Source organism: Octodon degus, unplaced genomic scaffold, assembly GCF_000260255.1.
Source record: "Octodon degus isolate 3935 unplaced genomic scaffold, OctDeg1.0 scaffold00018, whole genome shotgun sequence".
Taxonomy (NCBI): Eukaryota; Metazoa; Chordata; class Mammalia; order Rodentia; family Octodontidae; genus Octodon; species Octodon degus.
Genome location: NW_004524594.1, coordinates 16,735,237 through 16,752,851, shown reverse-complemented (window position 1 = coordinate 16,752,851; position 17,615 = coordinate 16,735,237). Strand labels below are relative to the sequence as shown.

The 17,615-nt window shown below is 55.1% G+C and overlaps 1 protein-coding gene across 1 annotated transcript; it reads right to left on the bottom strand.

Annotated features, from left to right (window-relative positions):
* Nucleotides 1-660: 660 nt before the first annotated feature.
* Tspan32 (tetraspanin 32) lies at nucleotides 661-16,012 on the bottom strand. The gene is made up of 9 exons (XM_004627322.2): nucleotides 15,934-16,012; nucleotides 15,188-15,302; nucleotides 14,258-14,355; nucleotides 10,504-10,578; nucleotides 5,553-5,654; nucleotides 4,864-4,950; nucleotides 3,455-3,538; nucleotides 3,016-3,107; nucleotides 661-1,971 (listed from the first exon to the last, which is right to left on the bottom strand). The coding sequence occupies exons 1-9, from the start codon at nucleotides 15,997-15,999 to the stop codon at nucleotides 1,893-1,895; spliced, it is 798 nt and encodes a 265-aa protein (XP_004627379.1). The 5' UTR covers nucleotides 16,000-16,012; the 3' UTR covers nucleotides 661-1,892.
* Nucleotides 16,013-17,615: the final 1,603 nt, after the last annotated feature.

Below are 17,615 nucleotides of genomic sequence, written 5' to 3'. Positions count from 1 at the left end.
GGTGCTTCCTTAATGTTTCTTCTATAGTTTGCAGAATAGTGAGATGACATAAACGGGAAGCAGAAGACGGATATCCATCACTGGAGACCCAGGACATCATCTTGGCACAAGTCTAGGCATATGTGGCCACAGAGGGCTTTATACAATGTGAGAACTTTCTTTGGGAGGTGTTAGGGTGGGAGGAAGGGTGTGTGAATCAGCAGGAAAGCAAGGGCGATGCAGTGGGCCTTTGTCATTTCGTGACTGCCCACCACAGGATAGTTCTTAGTTTGGGAGTCTCCCACCCTTTGGTTGGTCTGGTAGGATCAGGGTCTACCTCTGTGGAAGCTTTCGTCAATTGCCCCACGGCCTCAGTCCAGGCTGGGCCAGCATGGTGTTCCCAGCTCTTACAAGTTTGAGGGAATTATGCAAATATTCAGGGACAACTAAACAGTTCACCACTGACTCATTGAGGTCGTTTGACCAGAGCAAGTGCTGTGGGAGACAAGATTTCTTTCTTTCTTTTTTTTTCTTTTATTTTCTTTTCTTTTTTCTTTCTTTTTTGAGACAGTTCTTGCTATATGGTTCAGGCTGACCTGGAGCTCATTTTACAATCAGGTTGGTCTCAAACTCACAATGATCCTCCTGCCTCAGCCTCCCCAGGTGCTGGGATTACAGGCTTGTGCCACCTTGCCTGGCTAAGACAGGATTTCTAAATCTCTGCCTTTTCCATGTCCTGCCTTAAACCCTTAGAACAAGTGACTGTGAGACCACTGTAAATCCGATACAATTTCTCTAACAGAAGTTCTGACACATGCTACAATTTGGATGGCTCTGGAAGACACTATGTAATAAAACAAGCCAACCACAGAAGGGCAAACCTTACAGGATTTCACACATATGAGAGCCTCTAAGGAGAGCTATAGCATTTGAAGGAAATGAGAAAGTTCTGGAGTTGGACAGCAGTGGTGGCTTAATGCCCCTGAACTGTGCCCTTAAATAATGGATTACAATGGAAACTTTAGGTCATGTGTATTTGATCATAATATAAAAGAAAAGATTCTCCTTCAGATAGGGAGATTATTTGGGTGGTCTTAAATTTTTCAAGGGGCCTCACAGGAAGAGAGCTTTTCCAGCTGGCAGAAGTCATAGAATCTGAACCACAAGGATCCTCCCATATGGACATTTTAGCCTACCTCCTTAATCTGGAGGTGAAGAGGACGCAGAGAGGAATGGGGTGACTTCAAAGAGCCAAGAGAGAGACCCTTGATGAAGCCAGCAAGTAACAAGTGATGTCAGATCTGCAACTCCAAGAAACTGGATTTTTTTTTTTTTAAGAAACTGGATTTTTCCAAGAGCCAGAGTGGTCCTAGAAGATCACCCCCCAACCCCCACCTCTGGCTGCTTCTGGATCGGGCCTAGTCTTCTTGTCCCCTTGATTTTGGCCTCATGAACACAGAGCCTGCCCAACACACCTGGACTCTGACCCAGAAACCATAACAGAGTGAATAAGTGCAGCTCTAAGCCACTGTGTGTACTATTTGTTACAAAATATAGAGAACAAGTGCCGTGATGGCAGTAATAAGACAGCATCCTTCCCAGTGCTGGGTTTGCCTGAGTTCCCTACTGCTTGGCCTATCTCCTTCACCCTGTCTTAGTCCCTGCAGGATGACATGTACTCTACAGGGAGTCTGCGTGCTTGGTGAGTCTTCTCCCCTTTTCTGGGCCCCACTATGTGGAGGACAACTCCCTTAAGGATCAGTCACATGAGGGCCACTGCCTGGTAGGTATCTTCACCGCTATGTCTTCAGACAGGTGGCAGGACAGGGGGCTGGAACAGAGCATGAGTCCCAGGGCCACAGAGGACAGCGAAGTGTTCTCCTGGGTCCTAATAGTCAGCAAGAGTCTCTGCTTCAGAGGAATGTTGAGGTATTGGTCTCTCCCTGGGAACATCTGAAGAGGCTGGACTCCTGGGGCTGGCAGCCATGAGTTCTGAGAAGCAGAGGGAATGTTGAGGTTCTTCTAGAATGTTCTAGACTAGACTGTGAATGGATTCTAGAATATTCTAGAAGTGACTATGAAGCTGTCATAGAATTCTTGGCAGGAACTTCAAGGCTAGAACATCTCAGAATGTTCTAGAAGGGTCTGTAGGGTTGCTGTAGAATGTCCTAGAGTGAACTGGAATTCTATTGCAGAATATTCTTTTTAGTATTTTTTGGTTTTGTGGGGTTTTTTTGTTTTTGTTTTTTTTCCTGGAATCAAACTCAGGAGCTTGTATTTGTCAGGCAAGTGTTTTGCCACTGAGCTATATCTCCAGCCCCCCACAGAACATTCTAGAGCAGGAAGACCATGAAGCTATTACAGAACTTTCTAGAACAAATTGTGAGGCAACTGTAGAATATTCTCTTTTTGCTTTTTCATTTATGTATTTGGTACAGTATCTCACTATGCAGCTCGGACTCATAGTGATCCTCCTGTTTTTAGCCTCCCTACTGCTGGGATTATAGGTGTGCACTACCACCCCTGCACTCCGTCACTGGCTCAGCATGACCTGGGGGTGGGGCCAATGTGGCATGTGGGACTGGGGATTGAACCCCGGTCCCTGCACTTGCCAAAGCAGGCACTTACTCTGCTGAGCTATCTTGCCAGTCCTAGCTGTAGAACATTCTAGAGGGGACTAGAAGTCTATCATAGAATGTTCTTGAAGAGATGGTGAGGCTGTTTCTCAATATAGAGGGAAGGCAGGATGCCTGGACAGAGAGGACCCAGGTAGCCAGGACTGGGTGAAAAGGCCTATGTGCCATAGGAGCAGGAGGTTCTTCCTGGAGTCTTTTTTTGTTTGTTTGTTACTTTTTTTTTTTTTTTTGGTATAGGAATTGAACTCAGGACCTTGTGCTTGCCCAGGCAGGTGCTTGTGCCACTGAGCTATCTCCCCAGCCCATCCCGGATTTTAGATCTGGGTCTTCCTTGCCCTATGGACAGGGAACCCTGGGGTTTCCCCAAGATTGGGGACCAGGAGTGGTGCTGGGAGCCTACCGTGGGTTCACTGTGTATGTGCCTTTGCGGTCCAAGTGGTAACTGGAGAGGATGGCAAACCAGAGGAAGGAGCTGAGCAGCATGGCATATACCTGGGGAGAGAGGCAGTCAGAGAGCCTTGACCTTGAGCAGCAACCCCAGGGTGGAAGCCAAGTGTAGCCTAGGAAGCTTCTGAGCTTTGCAGGCTTGGAAGATGCCCAGCTGCCTTGAGAAAAGAGTGAGGCAGACACTGCCACCCTGGGTCACCTCCCGGGTCAGTAGCTAGCTCTCCCCTTTTCCCTAGGCTGAGAGAATTCTCAGGATTCCTCAGACCACACCAGGAGTCCTGGCTTGGGGCTTTAGCCTGGGGGCTGCCCTGCCCTGCCCTTCCTTTAGGTTGGGTGCTGGGCAGGGCAAAGGGGAAGGAGGTGGGCAGGAGCAGTGAGGGAGTGAGTGGTACCGTGAGGGCCAGGCCGGCACTGGTTAACATGGAGATGATGCTTTGGTGGGCTCTCAGGAAGTGCTGGATGCTCTGCAGGCAGTCCTAGGCAGAGGGCAGTGTGCATGTCACTCACTCTGCCAAGACAGGTGAGATACGGAACACACAGGCCCATGTCAGAGAGCTCGGGGATGCAGTGTCATGGACAGGTGAGATCAAGGGCCATGGAGCTGGCCTCTGCAGGGACCAAGGGGCCACTTCTCTGGAGTCAGGCTGGTGCTCCCTCCTGGGCACCCGCTGTCCTGAGCTCCTGCATTAGTCTTGGTCTCCTGGCAGCCCAAGGCTAACCTGGCATCTCACTGTCCAGGGGGTACTGGCTAATGGGGAGGGCAGGAAAAAAGTGGCAGAGTTAAGGTGCCCCCTTGATGTCCCAGGGTCCCGGTTCAATCTGGGGCTCTAGTGTTACCCCAGGGCCCAGATCTAGAGAAGAAGGAGGTGACAGTTTGTCTCTGAGCCTTGAGATGGTATCATCTGGTTTTAAGGCAGGCTGAGGCTGAGGAAAGCCTGGGCCACATGGACATGCAGGGAGGCACCCTGCTGTCCTGCAGACAAGTTGTCCTCTTGTTCTAACCTGCCTGCACTGGCTCCCCCCCCACACCCCCAGGACCCTTTATAGTCTGGCCATACTTCCCTGCTGCTCTGTGGGGCAGATGCTGGCCTGGCTTTCAGTCCAGACCTGGGACTGTCCCTGGGTGGCTGAGGCTCCCCGACTCTCAGCCCCTCCCCAACATGCAGCCCGGCTGGCCCTTGGGGCGGATGCTATGGTTCCCTCCCCCACTGGGCCTCCAGCCATCCCCATCCTCCTCTGTTTCTTGGAGGGTTGCCAGGCATCTCAAGCCATGAGATAGGGTGAGTTTGTTTCCAGGACATGGGGGAGGCTCAGGAGGGGGGCTGGGCAGCAGCAGAAGAGAAGAAAGGGAGGGTGAGTCCGGGTCCAGGCTTCGGGTAGAATGGGCCAAGCCCTGTCTGATTGCCCTTCCAACCCCACCTCTCCCCTGGAGTGCTGTTCAGCTTCTTTTGGGACTCCACAAAATGCCTGCCCCTTCTCCCGAGACAGAGCTGACTACCCTGCCCTATGGGTCCTTGGCACAGAGACCCTGCCTGGGAGCTTCTAGAAGCTTTGAGGCGTAGGTCTCCTGTGGTTGGCGGAGTGAGTTGGCATGTTCCCTGCATCCAGGTCTGATGGACACCCATGTGCTTCCCACATTTCCTGCTGCCGCCTGCCTTCCCTGAGCTCTTCTGCAGCAGGCCCCTTGGTGGACCGTGCAAGGGGTGTAAGATGTCCCTGAATCTCCGGCTTGTCCCAGGGGCCTCTGCCTGGCTGAGTTCTGGTCCCCACCTTCTCCTCACTTTTCTTGCAGCCTCCTCACCTTTCTTGCAGCCTCCTCACCCTGACACAGGTCAGCTTCGGAGTTCTCCAGAATTCCAAAAGGAGATCTCTTTCCACAGCACTGAAACTACAGGATAGACACGGAAAACCATTGGAAAGGGGCAGGACAGATGGGAAATGCAAGGCACTGGAAGGGTAAAAGACCTAGGTAGGTTCTGGGGACACCCGCCGCTCCCCTCCACCCATAACCCCCTCCCCTGGGGTGTCAGAGTTCATTCTGCTACAGATACCTGCAGCCTAGGCTTGGAGAGGAGTAGCCCGATTTCTGAAGTGATCATACTGGGGACTTGAGACTGGCAGCCTTTGCACAATGAGGCTTGTGTAAGAGGGGTGGAATACTTGCTTTCTTTAATGCTGTTCTCACTGTCTTGAATTCTTAATTTTTTTTTAGCATGGGCCCCACAGGTCTATTTGCATTGGTTCCAAACCTTCAGCGGCCAGCCCTATTCCCAGCGGGTAGAGGACAAGCATTCCTTGCTCCCTTCCCCCGCTCCCTCCCCACAGGAGCAGCCACAGCCTGCGTCCTGGGAACCCTTCCTCTCAGGGCCTAGCCTAAGATGGCTGCCCAGGGTGGGTGGAGGGGGTAGGAGGGTGGGGGCAGGGGATGCTGGTAGACATTCTCCAGATCACAGTGAGGCTGAGCACCCCATCGTTTTCTCTGTAGCTTACTGTGTCCTGGATAGCAGCCAGCTCCTGCCTGTGAATGCTGGATGGGCTTCTCACTGCTTGGTCATACACAAGATCATAGGTGTCCAACATGGCATCCTCCACCTGCACCAGAGCATTATGGAGAGGCGCTCATGAGGGAGGGGGGAGACTGTTTGCATCCCCCACCCCGTGACAGAGCCCCTGAGCAAAGGATGGAGCCCCTGACTCAAGGCAGCCCCTCCTCCTCCAGGGGGAGCTCCCTGGGGCAGTACCCAGGACTCTGGGCAGGTGCTCAGAGTGGTTCCTGAACTTCCCTTGTGGGGCCTTTGCCCCAGCCATGCTATCCATGTGGCCCTCCTGATCCCCGAGGGTCCTGAGGTCCCCAAGGCAGTGATCTTGGGGGATATGAGGGCAGCCAGTGACAGAAGTTCCTGCCTTGCTGCTGTCAGTATGGACATGGGTGATGGGACTTGGTGAGAAGTCTCAGAAGGGCCCATGGCAGAGACCTTGGCTCCTCAAAGGTGCTTGTAGGACTTTCCCCAGAACTACCCAGGATCCTTTGCAGCTGGGCTCTATGTTGGTCAGGGAAGCCAGGGGCACCTGCAGTCAGTACCAGGTGGAAAAGGCCACATGAGGGCAGAGTGGGGTGGAGGTCTGTGACAGGGTGGACCACTACCACCCAGGCTGCTTGTGGGCTCTCCCTACACCCAACAAACCTAGACCCAGTAGCCTTTGCCCTCCCAAGAACAGCCTCCTTGCCTCTGTTCACCCTGCCCATCAAAATGTCCTCCCCTCACCAAGAGATCCTTCAGAGATAAACTAGAATCTTGCTTCCTCCAGGAGGGTGTCCCTGAGTGCCCCTCAGGTCTCTGGTCTCCTGGCCCAGGACAAGCTCCTCAATGCCTCCCTCCTGCTTAGAAGAGAGACCCTGAGTCCACTGTCCACCTTGTACCATGCAATCAGCTGCAAGACACGGTAACTGTCTTAGAAGGCTGGACATCATTGGAGAACCTGGGCCTGCTCTGGACACTCATGCCTGCCTTCCAGAAAGGGAAGAGCTGCCCTGGGGCCCCCATTGTACTGGGCCCCCTGTATGTCTGGGGAGCTCTCTGCCAGCCCTGCCCTAGCCTGAAAGCCCCAGTGGGAGCCATGTGGATGTCCTGTGCCAAACGATGCTCCCGGCACTGATGAGTCTCTCTCCATTAATGGTTAAGCCAGATATCACCGAGGCATCCCTGACTCAGCCATCTCTGCCATCTTCCACCCTCTGAGGACAGGCACCAGGCTGGCCTTGGCCACTGGCCTGTCTAGATAGGGTTTCTCTCCCAGCTGTAGCTTCCTTCCATGTGAAAGGGGAACTGAGTCCTGCTGGGCTACTGTGTCCTCCTGGGAAATCTAGGTCCTCATAAAGCTGGCTTGGGTTGGATGGGGCAGGTATCCTGTCCTCAATTGTGACAACTTAATTTCCCCTGATGTCCTCTGCCATAGCCCAGGGAAGACCAACATGCCCTGGGGCCCTGTGCCAGCTATCCTGTCCCTGTAGAACAGGAATATTGTCATCTCTAGGATCTGAGGGACTTGCTTGGCCTGACTGCCAGTGACTCTCCAGGACCGAGGATGCAGGATCCTGCCTTAGGCCCAATAGCCTGAGGACTCTGTGAGGCCAAGCTAGCTCTCCCTGCCATGCCCAGCACCTGGCTGTACTTCAAATCAACAGTTATCCCTGTAATAGGGTTTGGGGTGGGGGGCTTTGTTGGAGAACACTGAAGTTCTCATGAAAGAATGGCATGGGCCAGTGGCTTCTTTCCTACCTAGAGCCTGGACTCCAAGCCTCAACTACAATCTGTCCATGGGTCATTCCCAGGAAGAGTTCAGAACCACAAAGCTAGGGAGATCTCTCTTCCAGCTCAGTCTACTCTAGGGGTGTGGCTGGTGCTGGTTGGTGCTGATATGGCACCGGGAATCCAACCCTGGTCCCTGAGTGTTTGCCTAAGCTTGCCTAAGCAGGCTCTTTAGACCACTGAGCTATCTCACTGGCCCGAAGGGAGATCTCCCACTGTAGAACTTCATTAGTGCGCTTCTTAAGCAGCTGCAGTCCGCAACATCCCTAGGACTCGCCCCCAAGCCCAGGTCATTCGTGATGTCCGTCATGCCTTGACCACTCTCTGCTCCCTTTCCACTGCTGGGCTAGGGTAGCGTAGACCAAGCCTGGGGTGGTCTGCAGACTAGCCTAGGGCCTGGCTAGAATATTCAGGGAGTGGTAGGCCCTGGGAGGCTCAAGAATAGGCCCAATCAGAGGCTGTTCCTCACCTGCTGTGCTCATCCTGGCATGAATTATTAAGGAAGCCAGGCAATCCATTTTCCCTGATGCAGACCTGAAGGCCCGTCTGGGAATGGCAGGGGAGCTGCGGCAAGTGGCTCTCAGGCCGCGGTGAGAGCGTAATTAATAGCCCTCACACTCTGTATTCATCTCACGGCCGCCTTGTCTGCATTGCTGCCCTTGCCAACCTTGGGGCTCCTGCCAAGGCTCCAGCGTCCCAGGAAGTGGCCGCCAGGGAAGCCTGTGAGTGGAGGCTCTTGGGAGATGGGTGGGGGGCTCCCCATTCCCACCCTGCACCAGAATCTGTCTCTTCCAGGATGGATGAGGTCTCTCTTATCCTCAGCCTCCATCTGTATGCTGACCAGGTAACTCATCCGAATCCCATGTTTATGGATATTTTAGGGGGTTCCTCTGGGGAAGCATAGGGGGCAAATGGGCTGAATGGGCCTGCTGCACCCTCAGCTCCCACATCAGCTTTGCCAGAGTCTGGGCACTTCTTCCTTTTCTCCCAGGGGTTGCTAAGAGGCCCAGGGCTGAAAGCTAACTGGCTCACCCCATAACTGAGCGGACACAGGATGGAGGCTTACCTGCCCCTCTTGCTCAAGGCTGTGTCCTGGGACCAGATACCACTTCATCCAAGCCCAGGACAGCTCTGAACTAACCCCATGTTGTGGAGGACCCACTAGTCTGGTGGCAGTGAGGGGATTGGGGGGCACAGGGAGGGAGAAAGTGAGTGTTTCAGACAATCTGACTAATCCTTTGCCCACCAGCTGGCTCGTTTCCACGTTGTAGCAGCCCCTTGAACAAGGTTCTTGACTTGCCTTTTCACTGACAAGGAAGGTGAGGCCTGGGGCACTTGCCGAGGCTGTCCTGCAGCCCTAGGATTTCAAAGACACAGCCCTGCCATCCAAGCCACACCTCTGCCTGCAGGGCCTGGGCATCCACACACAGCCAGTGCTGGAAATGAAGACCCACAGGAGAGGCCAATACCCCTCACACAGCAAGAGCCTAGACAGAAGCCCCCGCCCACCTGTGGATGCACAGGGGCTGTTTGAGGGCTGTGTAGGGCATGGGCAGGATGAAGATATTTGATAGTGTTGGGGGTGGAGCTCAGGGCTGAAGCAGGCTGGAGAAGAAGCCTGGCTGGGAGCCACCCACAGTCTGCACCCTCCATTTTGCAGGGAGCAGCCTCCAGCTGTGTTCTGTCCTGTGGCCCCGGCAAGGCCCCCTTCCCGCCAGAATCACGAGTCCCAGGCTCTGCATATAAACACATAGCTTCAATGCACGGGTGCACAGGCTGAGAGATCCCAGGCAGGCCCCGGGTACCTGGCAGCTGTCTTGACAGAGGCCACCCACACTGTGGCCTGGACATCCAACCTGCCTGACAGTCTTTCAGTGGACAGGAAAGGCGATGCCAAACTGCTGGCCGGACCTGCTTGGCTGCTGAACGCCCCTCCTCCAAACCACAGGAACCAAAGGTTGGGCCCCCTTTAGGCTGGAGGAAATGGTGTTTCCTTTTAAGTCTTGGTGTTGGGGGGGGGGGAAGGGTGGCACTCTGGGGAGACCCTTGGTCAGGGAAGGGAGACAAGGCAGCCAGAGTGGACAAACAGCCTGAAGCCCCCTCCCATCCTGGCACTGCCAAGGCCACTCCAAAAAGCCCGAGTCCCTCTTTCTGCACACTATGGGAGTGACCCGCCAGCTCAAGGGTCACCCATGTGGCCCTGTTAGTGTGACAGCACACAGCTTCTCAGTAGTTCCCAGGAGAGGCAAGCCAGCTACCTACCTGCCCAGCCGCCCTCTGGAGCCTGTCTCGTGTGGCCACTACTGGGTTTGGGCATGATGCCTGGGGAAGTGGATGTCTAATACACGGAGGATGAGCTCCTAGGTCCAGCTGGGCTTTTCTGCTGGTTCCGAGCTTTTGGGGTTACTCAGCCTTTGTGCTGGTCTAGTCACTCAAAGAGGTAGGCTGGGGCCTGAGTTCTGTCACCAGTGTCTCCACTGCTGGGGCCCGAAGAGATCTTCCTCCCTCTTCAACCCATCAGTCTTTGAGTAGGGAACCTTAGGATCCTGGTTTTGGAGTCACTGGACCAGCCCCACATCCAGGCAAGTCAACATTTAGGAAGGAAGGATTGGGCTGGGGAGATGGCTCAGTAAAATAAGTGCTTCTCTGGCAAGTGCAAGGTTCTGAGTTCAATGCCCAGTTCCGCAAAAAAAAAAAAAAAAAGAAAAAAGAAAAAGGAAGGAAGGATGCTACTTCATGAATGAGGCAGAGCCACCCCATCCAGGTCTGAGTCAGGATGGCTGTCTCCTTTTGCATATTTTCTAAAACACGCTAGCCCTCCAATCTACGTCTCCAATCAGGGCCTTTCTTATTCCCTCTCACTGCCTCCTTGCTTCCAGAAGACTCTTCCAGTGGAGTGAGCAGGCTGAAAAGGCCTCAGGAAAAACGGGGGCATGGGCTGGGCTTCCCTTTCTCCCCACCCCAGGGAGCTGCCCAGAAGAGGACCCCCAGCCCTTTGTCCTCCTCACTGCCTTCGCTGCTCTCTGTCTCGGGCTCCTTCTACCATGAACATGGACACACCCAGAGGGGCCGCCCTAGCCTTCGCTCCTTGCTGGGCCCCTGTGCTGCAGGCTGAGGGCCCTGGCACTCACCTGGGTGGGGCTGCGGAACCTCCAGTAGGCCAGCTGCAGTAGGGCACAGAACACCAGAACGAAGCACAGGAAGCCCTGGGAACGGAGGGAGGTCGGGTCACAGGAGCCAGAGGGTGAGTAGGCAGTGCACGGTGAGGGTCACAGCCCCAGTGGGGCGTGGGTGAAGCGTGGCCTTGAGCCCTGCTCCTCACTGACAGAGGGCAGACTTCAGGTGGCAAGGAGACCTTGGGTGGCTGGCTCCTTTCCCACCCCTTGTGGCCCTTTCTGGAAATGTTTCCTGTTCCTCTGCCTGACTCTTGAGGGCATCCACCACAGCATCACAGCTCCAGGAACAGAGCGCATCCCTGGGATGACGGAGACCTCGGCCCCACCATAGCTGATCTGAGAGGATGGGGCCGAATAGCCCTGTGCTTGAGACTCTGGGCGAAGAAACTTCCTCTTCATGGCAGGGAGCTAGGTGCCTCCCACACAGGGAGCGACACATAGGTTCTCTGTTTTCTGAGACGTGACTCCAGAGAGACCCTGACACCTATCCCTGGACTCACACAAGGCTGAGGCCCATAGCCCTGAGCAGCCAGTGTTCTGACCACGCCCTGATGAGGCGAGCTCCTTACCCTTCCGCCACACTGCTGCATGAGTCCCTGTGGCCCCAAGTGTTTAGTCACTCTTGGGGCTCACTTACTCACCGCTCCTCACTCTGCCTTTTTTTTTTTTTAAAGAAATTTCTTTATTTATGTGTGTGTGTGTGTGTGTGTGTGTGTGTGTGTGTGTGTGTGTGTGGCCAGCTCAGCCCACCAGGGAGCGGGGCTGGCTGGCATGTGGTGCTGGGGGATTGAACCGCGGTCCCTATGCTTTGCTAAGCTTGTTCTAAGTAGGTGCTTTAGACCACTGAGCCATTTCACCAGCCCCACTCTGCCTTTCTTTCTCTCGTCGGGATCTAGACTGCTGAGACCCGTCTTTGCAGAGGCTGATGGACATTATACCTACTTTTCTTCTGAAAATGCACATTCCCTTAGCCCCGCCCAGGCTTCTGTGGAGTCTGAGAGGCCCTTCTGAGTACACCAGATACTTTCCTCCTGGCCACCTGGCTGCCTTCGATCTGGGTCCCCACATCCCCTTCTGGGACTCCAGATCATGGCTCCGGGCACTGCTCACATGAGCCCACGGGGGCATGGTGCCCAAGTGTGACTACCTAGCCTTCTGCATCAGCCCCCTCCCCACCCCTCAGTGTCACCAGGATGTGTTTTTGTTGACATGTGCTACTTGGACTGTTGGTAGCCAGTGATGTCAATAGCCAGGGTTTCCCAGCCAAAAGTCCCACACAGGGGTGGCCCAGGAAGATAGAAGGCAGGTGGGTAGAGGCCCTTGTGAATGTAAGGGGACCCACAGAAGAGGCACCCACCACCCCACCAGTTCCAAACATGGCACAGCTCGGCAGAAAGGGCTTCCTCCCTGTGGCCCCTGTGATTTGCCCCAGGGTCTGAGAGGCCTGCTTGGGGATCGGCCTTGGAGCTGCCCACTCCTCCCTTCCCTCCTCCTCTCTTTCTTTCCTTTCATGCTTCCTCTCCTTGCCATCTTCCTCCCCTTCTTTTTCTTTCCCTTCTTCCTCCTCCCTTCTGCCCTCCTTTCCTGCCCCCATCTCCTTTCCCTCTCTTTTCTTTTTCTTCTTCACCTCCTACCCCAAGTCTCCTTCCCCTTTCGCTCCTCTACCCCAGGCCATGATCGCCATCTGGAAACCATCGCTCAGTGCTGCCTCCCAGGCTTGAGGCCATGAGCCAGCTCAGAAAACCAGCATTTTCCAGAAATCACTTCATTCCTTAGGAGAAAGAGCTTCCACCCCCACCCCACCCCCCTGGAGAGGGTTTTGGGCAGTGGACAGGCCCACCCAGCCTCGCCACGGCCTCCATAGGGCAGGGGCTGCTGCAGGGGGCCTAGACACCAGGGGTTTTGCTTCCACCTCATCTTAAATGAACACAAGTAAATAAATCCACGGACAATTGGAATCAGCTTCCTTGGGCTGCTGTAGCCAGTTTGGCTGTCCCGGGCCAGCTTTTGCTGTCATTTCCTGTGCTGGAGGCTGCAGGAGGCGGGGGCAGGAAGGGGCAGGGAGGGGACAGCTGGGCACCAGGCAAGATGGAAAAAAATTTTCCACTCCCTCCTCCCCGTGCCCCAGCCTCCTTTGCACGTGCTTACACACGCAGACACGCCAGAAGCAACATGGAGGCAGGCACACTGGGACTGCGGCTAGGGCATGTGAAGCCCAGCAATGAAGATGCGTGTGCAGACATTCACATGCACATGCACATGAACACAGGCACACATATGCAAAGGCACTGTGCCCCCCCCCACGCAGCTTAGTGGAACAGGTGTCTTGGTGGCCTCCTCCTGCTACCCCTATGGTGGCCATGGCCGAGTGAGTGCAGAGACTCAGCTGGGTGTATGGGAGCCCGAGCTCAACCTGCACATTCCTGTAAATGGACCCACGTAATGATTACCTAGACCCTGCGCCTCACTAGAGAGGCAGAATCGAAATCTTGGGAGCTCCCTGATGCCCTTGGCCACTGATAAAATGCCAAACACAGGCCTTCCTGAGCATGCCGGCCTGGTGTGGTCCTCCGTTTTGTGCCCTGAGGCCTCAAACCCAGCTCTCTAGTGCCCCCTGGTGGCTGATGCAGCAGCCTTCCTGCCGGACACATCCAGACCTAAGCAGAGCAGACTTTCAGCCTTGTCTGCTAGGACTGTCTTTCGGCAGAGCACACACCATTTAGCGGTGCAACCCACCAGCCCTGTCACCCTCTCGCTGAGGCCTCCCTGTCAGTCCAAAGGCCAGACTGCACAAGCCTAGGTTTTAGTGCACATCCGTAGCTGGCACTGTCCCTGTCTCACTCCTGTAGCTCCAGATGGGGAATCTTGGTGACATCGAAGTTGTGGATGCTGCTCAGTTTCCTCAGGCTCACCCAAGGACCAGCAACTCCAGCAGGCAAATCTGACTGTGTCTCTGAGGACAGTGGTGACGAGGGGTCCTGAACAAACCTGAGTGGAGTGTGAGAGCTGGGTGGACCCTCGCAGTCTGTAAACCCAGGAAGCTCTGTCCTTAATGTCCAGTAAAGCCCAGACCCACAGCCCACCCAGGCAGCAAAGCTCGGAGTAAGGCTCCCAAGGGTCTCTGGCCTCATGAACCACTCATGAAGCAGGGTGGGGTAGGCCAGCAACCAGGGGCAAGGATCTACAGGGTCAGAGTTGGGAAGCAGGGTTGTCATAGGTGGAGTGGAAGAATAGGTGGGAGTCCAGGGAACCAGGGAGGAGCTGCTCCAGCCCAGGTGAGGGGGGAGGGCCTGGTGGGGCAAGGGCAGGAAGGGAGGGTCAGAGACTATGAAATCTTGAGGTGCGGGAGAGCCCTCTGGTGGCTAGAAAGTGTGAGGCTTGGGAGATCAAGGCTGGAGGGCCCCACAGAGGCCACTTCTCTGACCCTCCCTGGTCTCCTCCCAATGGGTAATGAGCCTCACCCAAACCGTGTGCCCAGATACTGTTGGGTAACTGCACAGGGTGCTCTCAGGATCTTTGGAGGTGGCTCCCAGGGCTGAGAAGGCCAGCTCTGCTTTCCAGGGCTTCTGCAGGACCATTATCATGTACGAAGAAGATGAGGTGAAGTAGGGACCCATGTAGGACACAGGGGGTGGGGATGGGGGATTCACAGCTGTCCCAGGTGGAGGGATTTAGGAGGATGGGAGATTAAGGGTGTAAGAGAACTCACCCCAGCCATGAGGCCCTGGGCCTCCTTCACTGCAGCTGTGGTGCTCAGGGAGGCCCCCAGGATCAACAGGGCTGCCAGGCTGATCCCCACATAGAAGGCTGCACGGGAAGAGAGAGAAGAGCACTGGGGAGACTGGGATAGGGCCTGATGCACAGAGTCTACGCCTGAACTCCATCTTGAGGGTCGTGGGGGCTGGACTTTGTGGCTGCTCTGAATGGGCCCCCTTCCCCCTCAAACCGGGACATGCTTCCTCCTGCTCAACAGGCTTTCTTCTCAGAGAAAGAGGAGGGAAGTGAAAGTAAAGTGTCCCCTCCCCCTTATTTTTCACCCTGCCTTCCCTGCCTGGAGATTATTTCAAGCGTATGCCCAAGCCCTCATGACAGGTGGCTTGTGGAGCTGTGACCTTATCAGTCCAAGCCCAAGCCTCAGGCTTCCGGCTCTGGGCAGACGGGAGGCCCACATTCAGCTTCCCCCGCCCTCGCCTACTGGGCAGCCACCTTCTGGGGGTGCTTTTGTTTGAGATGTCTTCTCATTGAAGCAGCCTTCTGTGCTCTCTGGAATGGGTCACTAGGTAGCTGTGGCCGTTTCTTGGCATTTTCTGCCTTCTGAACATTGTATATTCCTTTGCTGAGTCCCCAAGACCCTGCTTCAGAAATCGCCTGTCACAGCTGAGTTCTGAAAGCAAGGATCTTGGGTCTAATGTGGTTGGAACGACTGTGCTGTTCCACACTCCAGGGGCATTACAGGCCTAATCCAGACTCAGTCTCTGTTCAGGGGAGCCAGGACGGCAAGGCTGTCCTTCCCTGCCTAAAGCTCCTGGTTCTTCCCAGCCAGCCCCTCTGATCACCCAGAGCACTGAATCTGGGACCTCATGCCCAATCCAAACCTGCTCCAGCCACCTCTGCTCTACCCAGCCCTGACCACACTTACCCCAGTGGTGCACGGCATCATACGGGTTCCTCTCCAATGACACATGGCTCATGATGGCAAAATGATCTCCGATGTATGTGAGAACTGCCACGGTGGCCACAGCGAAGCCCAGCAGCTGTGGGTGAGGTGGGCTCAGAGCGTGGGCTTGCTCAGAGCTGGGGATGGCCACAGATCCTGCCCCCTTTCCACAGGCAGGATCTGGGCTCCCAGAGCCCAAGTCAGGCCCCCTGCAGGGTCCTGGTCTCACAGGACACAAGCAAGCTGCTGGGAGCACTGGGCATTTTTGTGAAGTGTTCTCAAGAGGTATCTTTGCCCTAGATACCTCTTTCCCCCCAACATACATGCACACAAATACTGACAAGTGGGCATACACACATAGCCATTGCCCAGCTCCTTCAGGGACCCAGAACTTTGTGTCAATCTGCCTGCAGAGCCCTGCAACCCTGCACCTTCCCTTAGGGCAGAAAGAGAGCTGAGCTAGCACCCTTTCCCTGTAACCTTCTCTCCACCCTAGGTCACCTCCATCTAAGGCCCCCAGTCCAACCCAGGCTCCTCAGAAGGGTAGGCACTGCTGTAGAAATCCTGTCCAGATGCACACAACCTGCTGGGCCCAAGACCAGGGACCTGGGATCAAGTCTGCAGGGCAGATTGGGGAAGGAGGGCCGGTATGTGCACGTGGAGAGGTGACCCTGGTTACAGGCATAGTAGCCCCCTACTTCCACCCTCCTGCCCATCCTGCTTGTTACCAAGACAAAGAAGCTGGTGGCCAGCATCTGGCATTTGGCAGCCCTGACCCGACTACCAGGCCTCATGGTGGACTCCACTCCTCTCCTCTCCTCTCCTCTCCTCTCCTCTCCTCTCCTCTCCTCTCCTCTTTTCTCCTCTCCCCTCCTCTCTGTGCCCTTCCCCTCCCACCCCTTCCCCTCCCTTCTCTTCTCCTCCACTACTGTGGTTTCCTGCTGGGTGGGGGCCTCTGACCACAGTTGCCTGCCCTGGAGGGAGGCTGTGTCCGCCCATGTATTGGCACAACCCCTAGAACAGAATGCCTGGGTGCCCCGGAAGAAGGGCAGGCAGGAAGGGTAGGGCCAGTGGCTCTGGGGCCAGTTTCTGCACCCCTGCTGCCCACAGCCTGGCCCATGACACCAGGGCATTTGCTGATATGGAGGCCTCCCTGGTGGCCTGGTGGGTGCGGCTTTGTTCCTGCTATGGCCAGGCCAGGGTGTGGCAGGTAAGGCAGCCAGAAAGTGTCTGCGGAGGAGCGACCTCCCTGCAGTGAGGTGTGCAAGCAGGGGTGGGGGAGTGGTGCCCTAGAAGTCTTGCCTAGGGACTAATCTTTAGAGGAATTTGGGGACAGGGCCTAATCTGATACGATTAGTAAAAGTCTATAAATAGTACCATATGAAGTATTCTGTGGCAGTTAAATGTTTTGTGTTATTGGGACGGGGTTTTGCTATGTAGTTCAGGCTTGCCTTGAACTCACTATGTAGCCTGGGCTGGCATTGAACTTGTGGTGATCCTCCTGCCTCAGCCACCTGAGTGCTGGGGTTACAGATGTGTGCCACCATACCCAGCTTGACAGCTACACTTTTGAAAAGACAATTTGTGTTTCGGTGTCTTCAAGGCACTAAGGGGGAGTCTGAAAGGAGCTTCTTGGTACCTGGTGGGAGGGCTGGGTTTCCTAGCAGGTGGGGCTCCTTTGTTACCAGGCAATGCAAACCATGGATAAGGCCAGCCGGGCAAGCCCAGACCATGTGAATCACAACAAGTGGGGCTTTAGGAGCCAAGGTGAACCTTAACGTGACATCACTATGCTATGTGAAACCGCAGTTGGGTCGAATCTGGGTTGGCCTGTACCGCTGGTGCCCTGCTAAGTGCTGGCCATTGGTGAGTAGGTTCTCCTAGTTCTGCTTCTCTTCTGTATCTACTTATATGGGGTGCTAGACAAGAGGAGGCTGGGGGCTCAGAGAGCTGTGGGTACGTAGATCACTCAGTCTTCTAGAAGCCAGTTGAACAGGGCTCTGTGCTGGCAACAAGCAGTTCCCACTAGTATTGCTCTTGGGAGAACGGATCAGGCTGGTCACCAGCTTGGCAAGACTGTCACTAGAGAGAACTGCTGTGGCCCCTGCTTCCCTCCTCTTACCTAAGAAGAGGGGCACTGGGACCTCTCAGGTAGCTCCTCTGCAGCTCTTGTCTCTTAAAATTCTCAATGGCTCCAGATGGAGGCTTTAGGCCCGGCCCAGGTATGGCCCAGGCAGGTGTCCAGTACAAAAGGAGGGTCTGCAGTATGAGGCCCAGGGACAGCTCATTCAGCTTTGTCTCCAGTGGCGATGGGCTGTCACTTGAATGTTCTGGAACACTGTCTCTTAACTGCATTGGAAGGCAGCCCTGGGCAGCCTCCAGGAAGCAGCCTGGACACAGCACAGCCTCT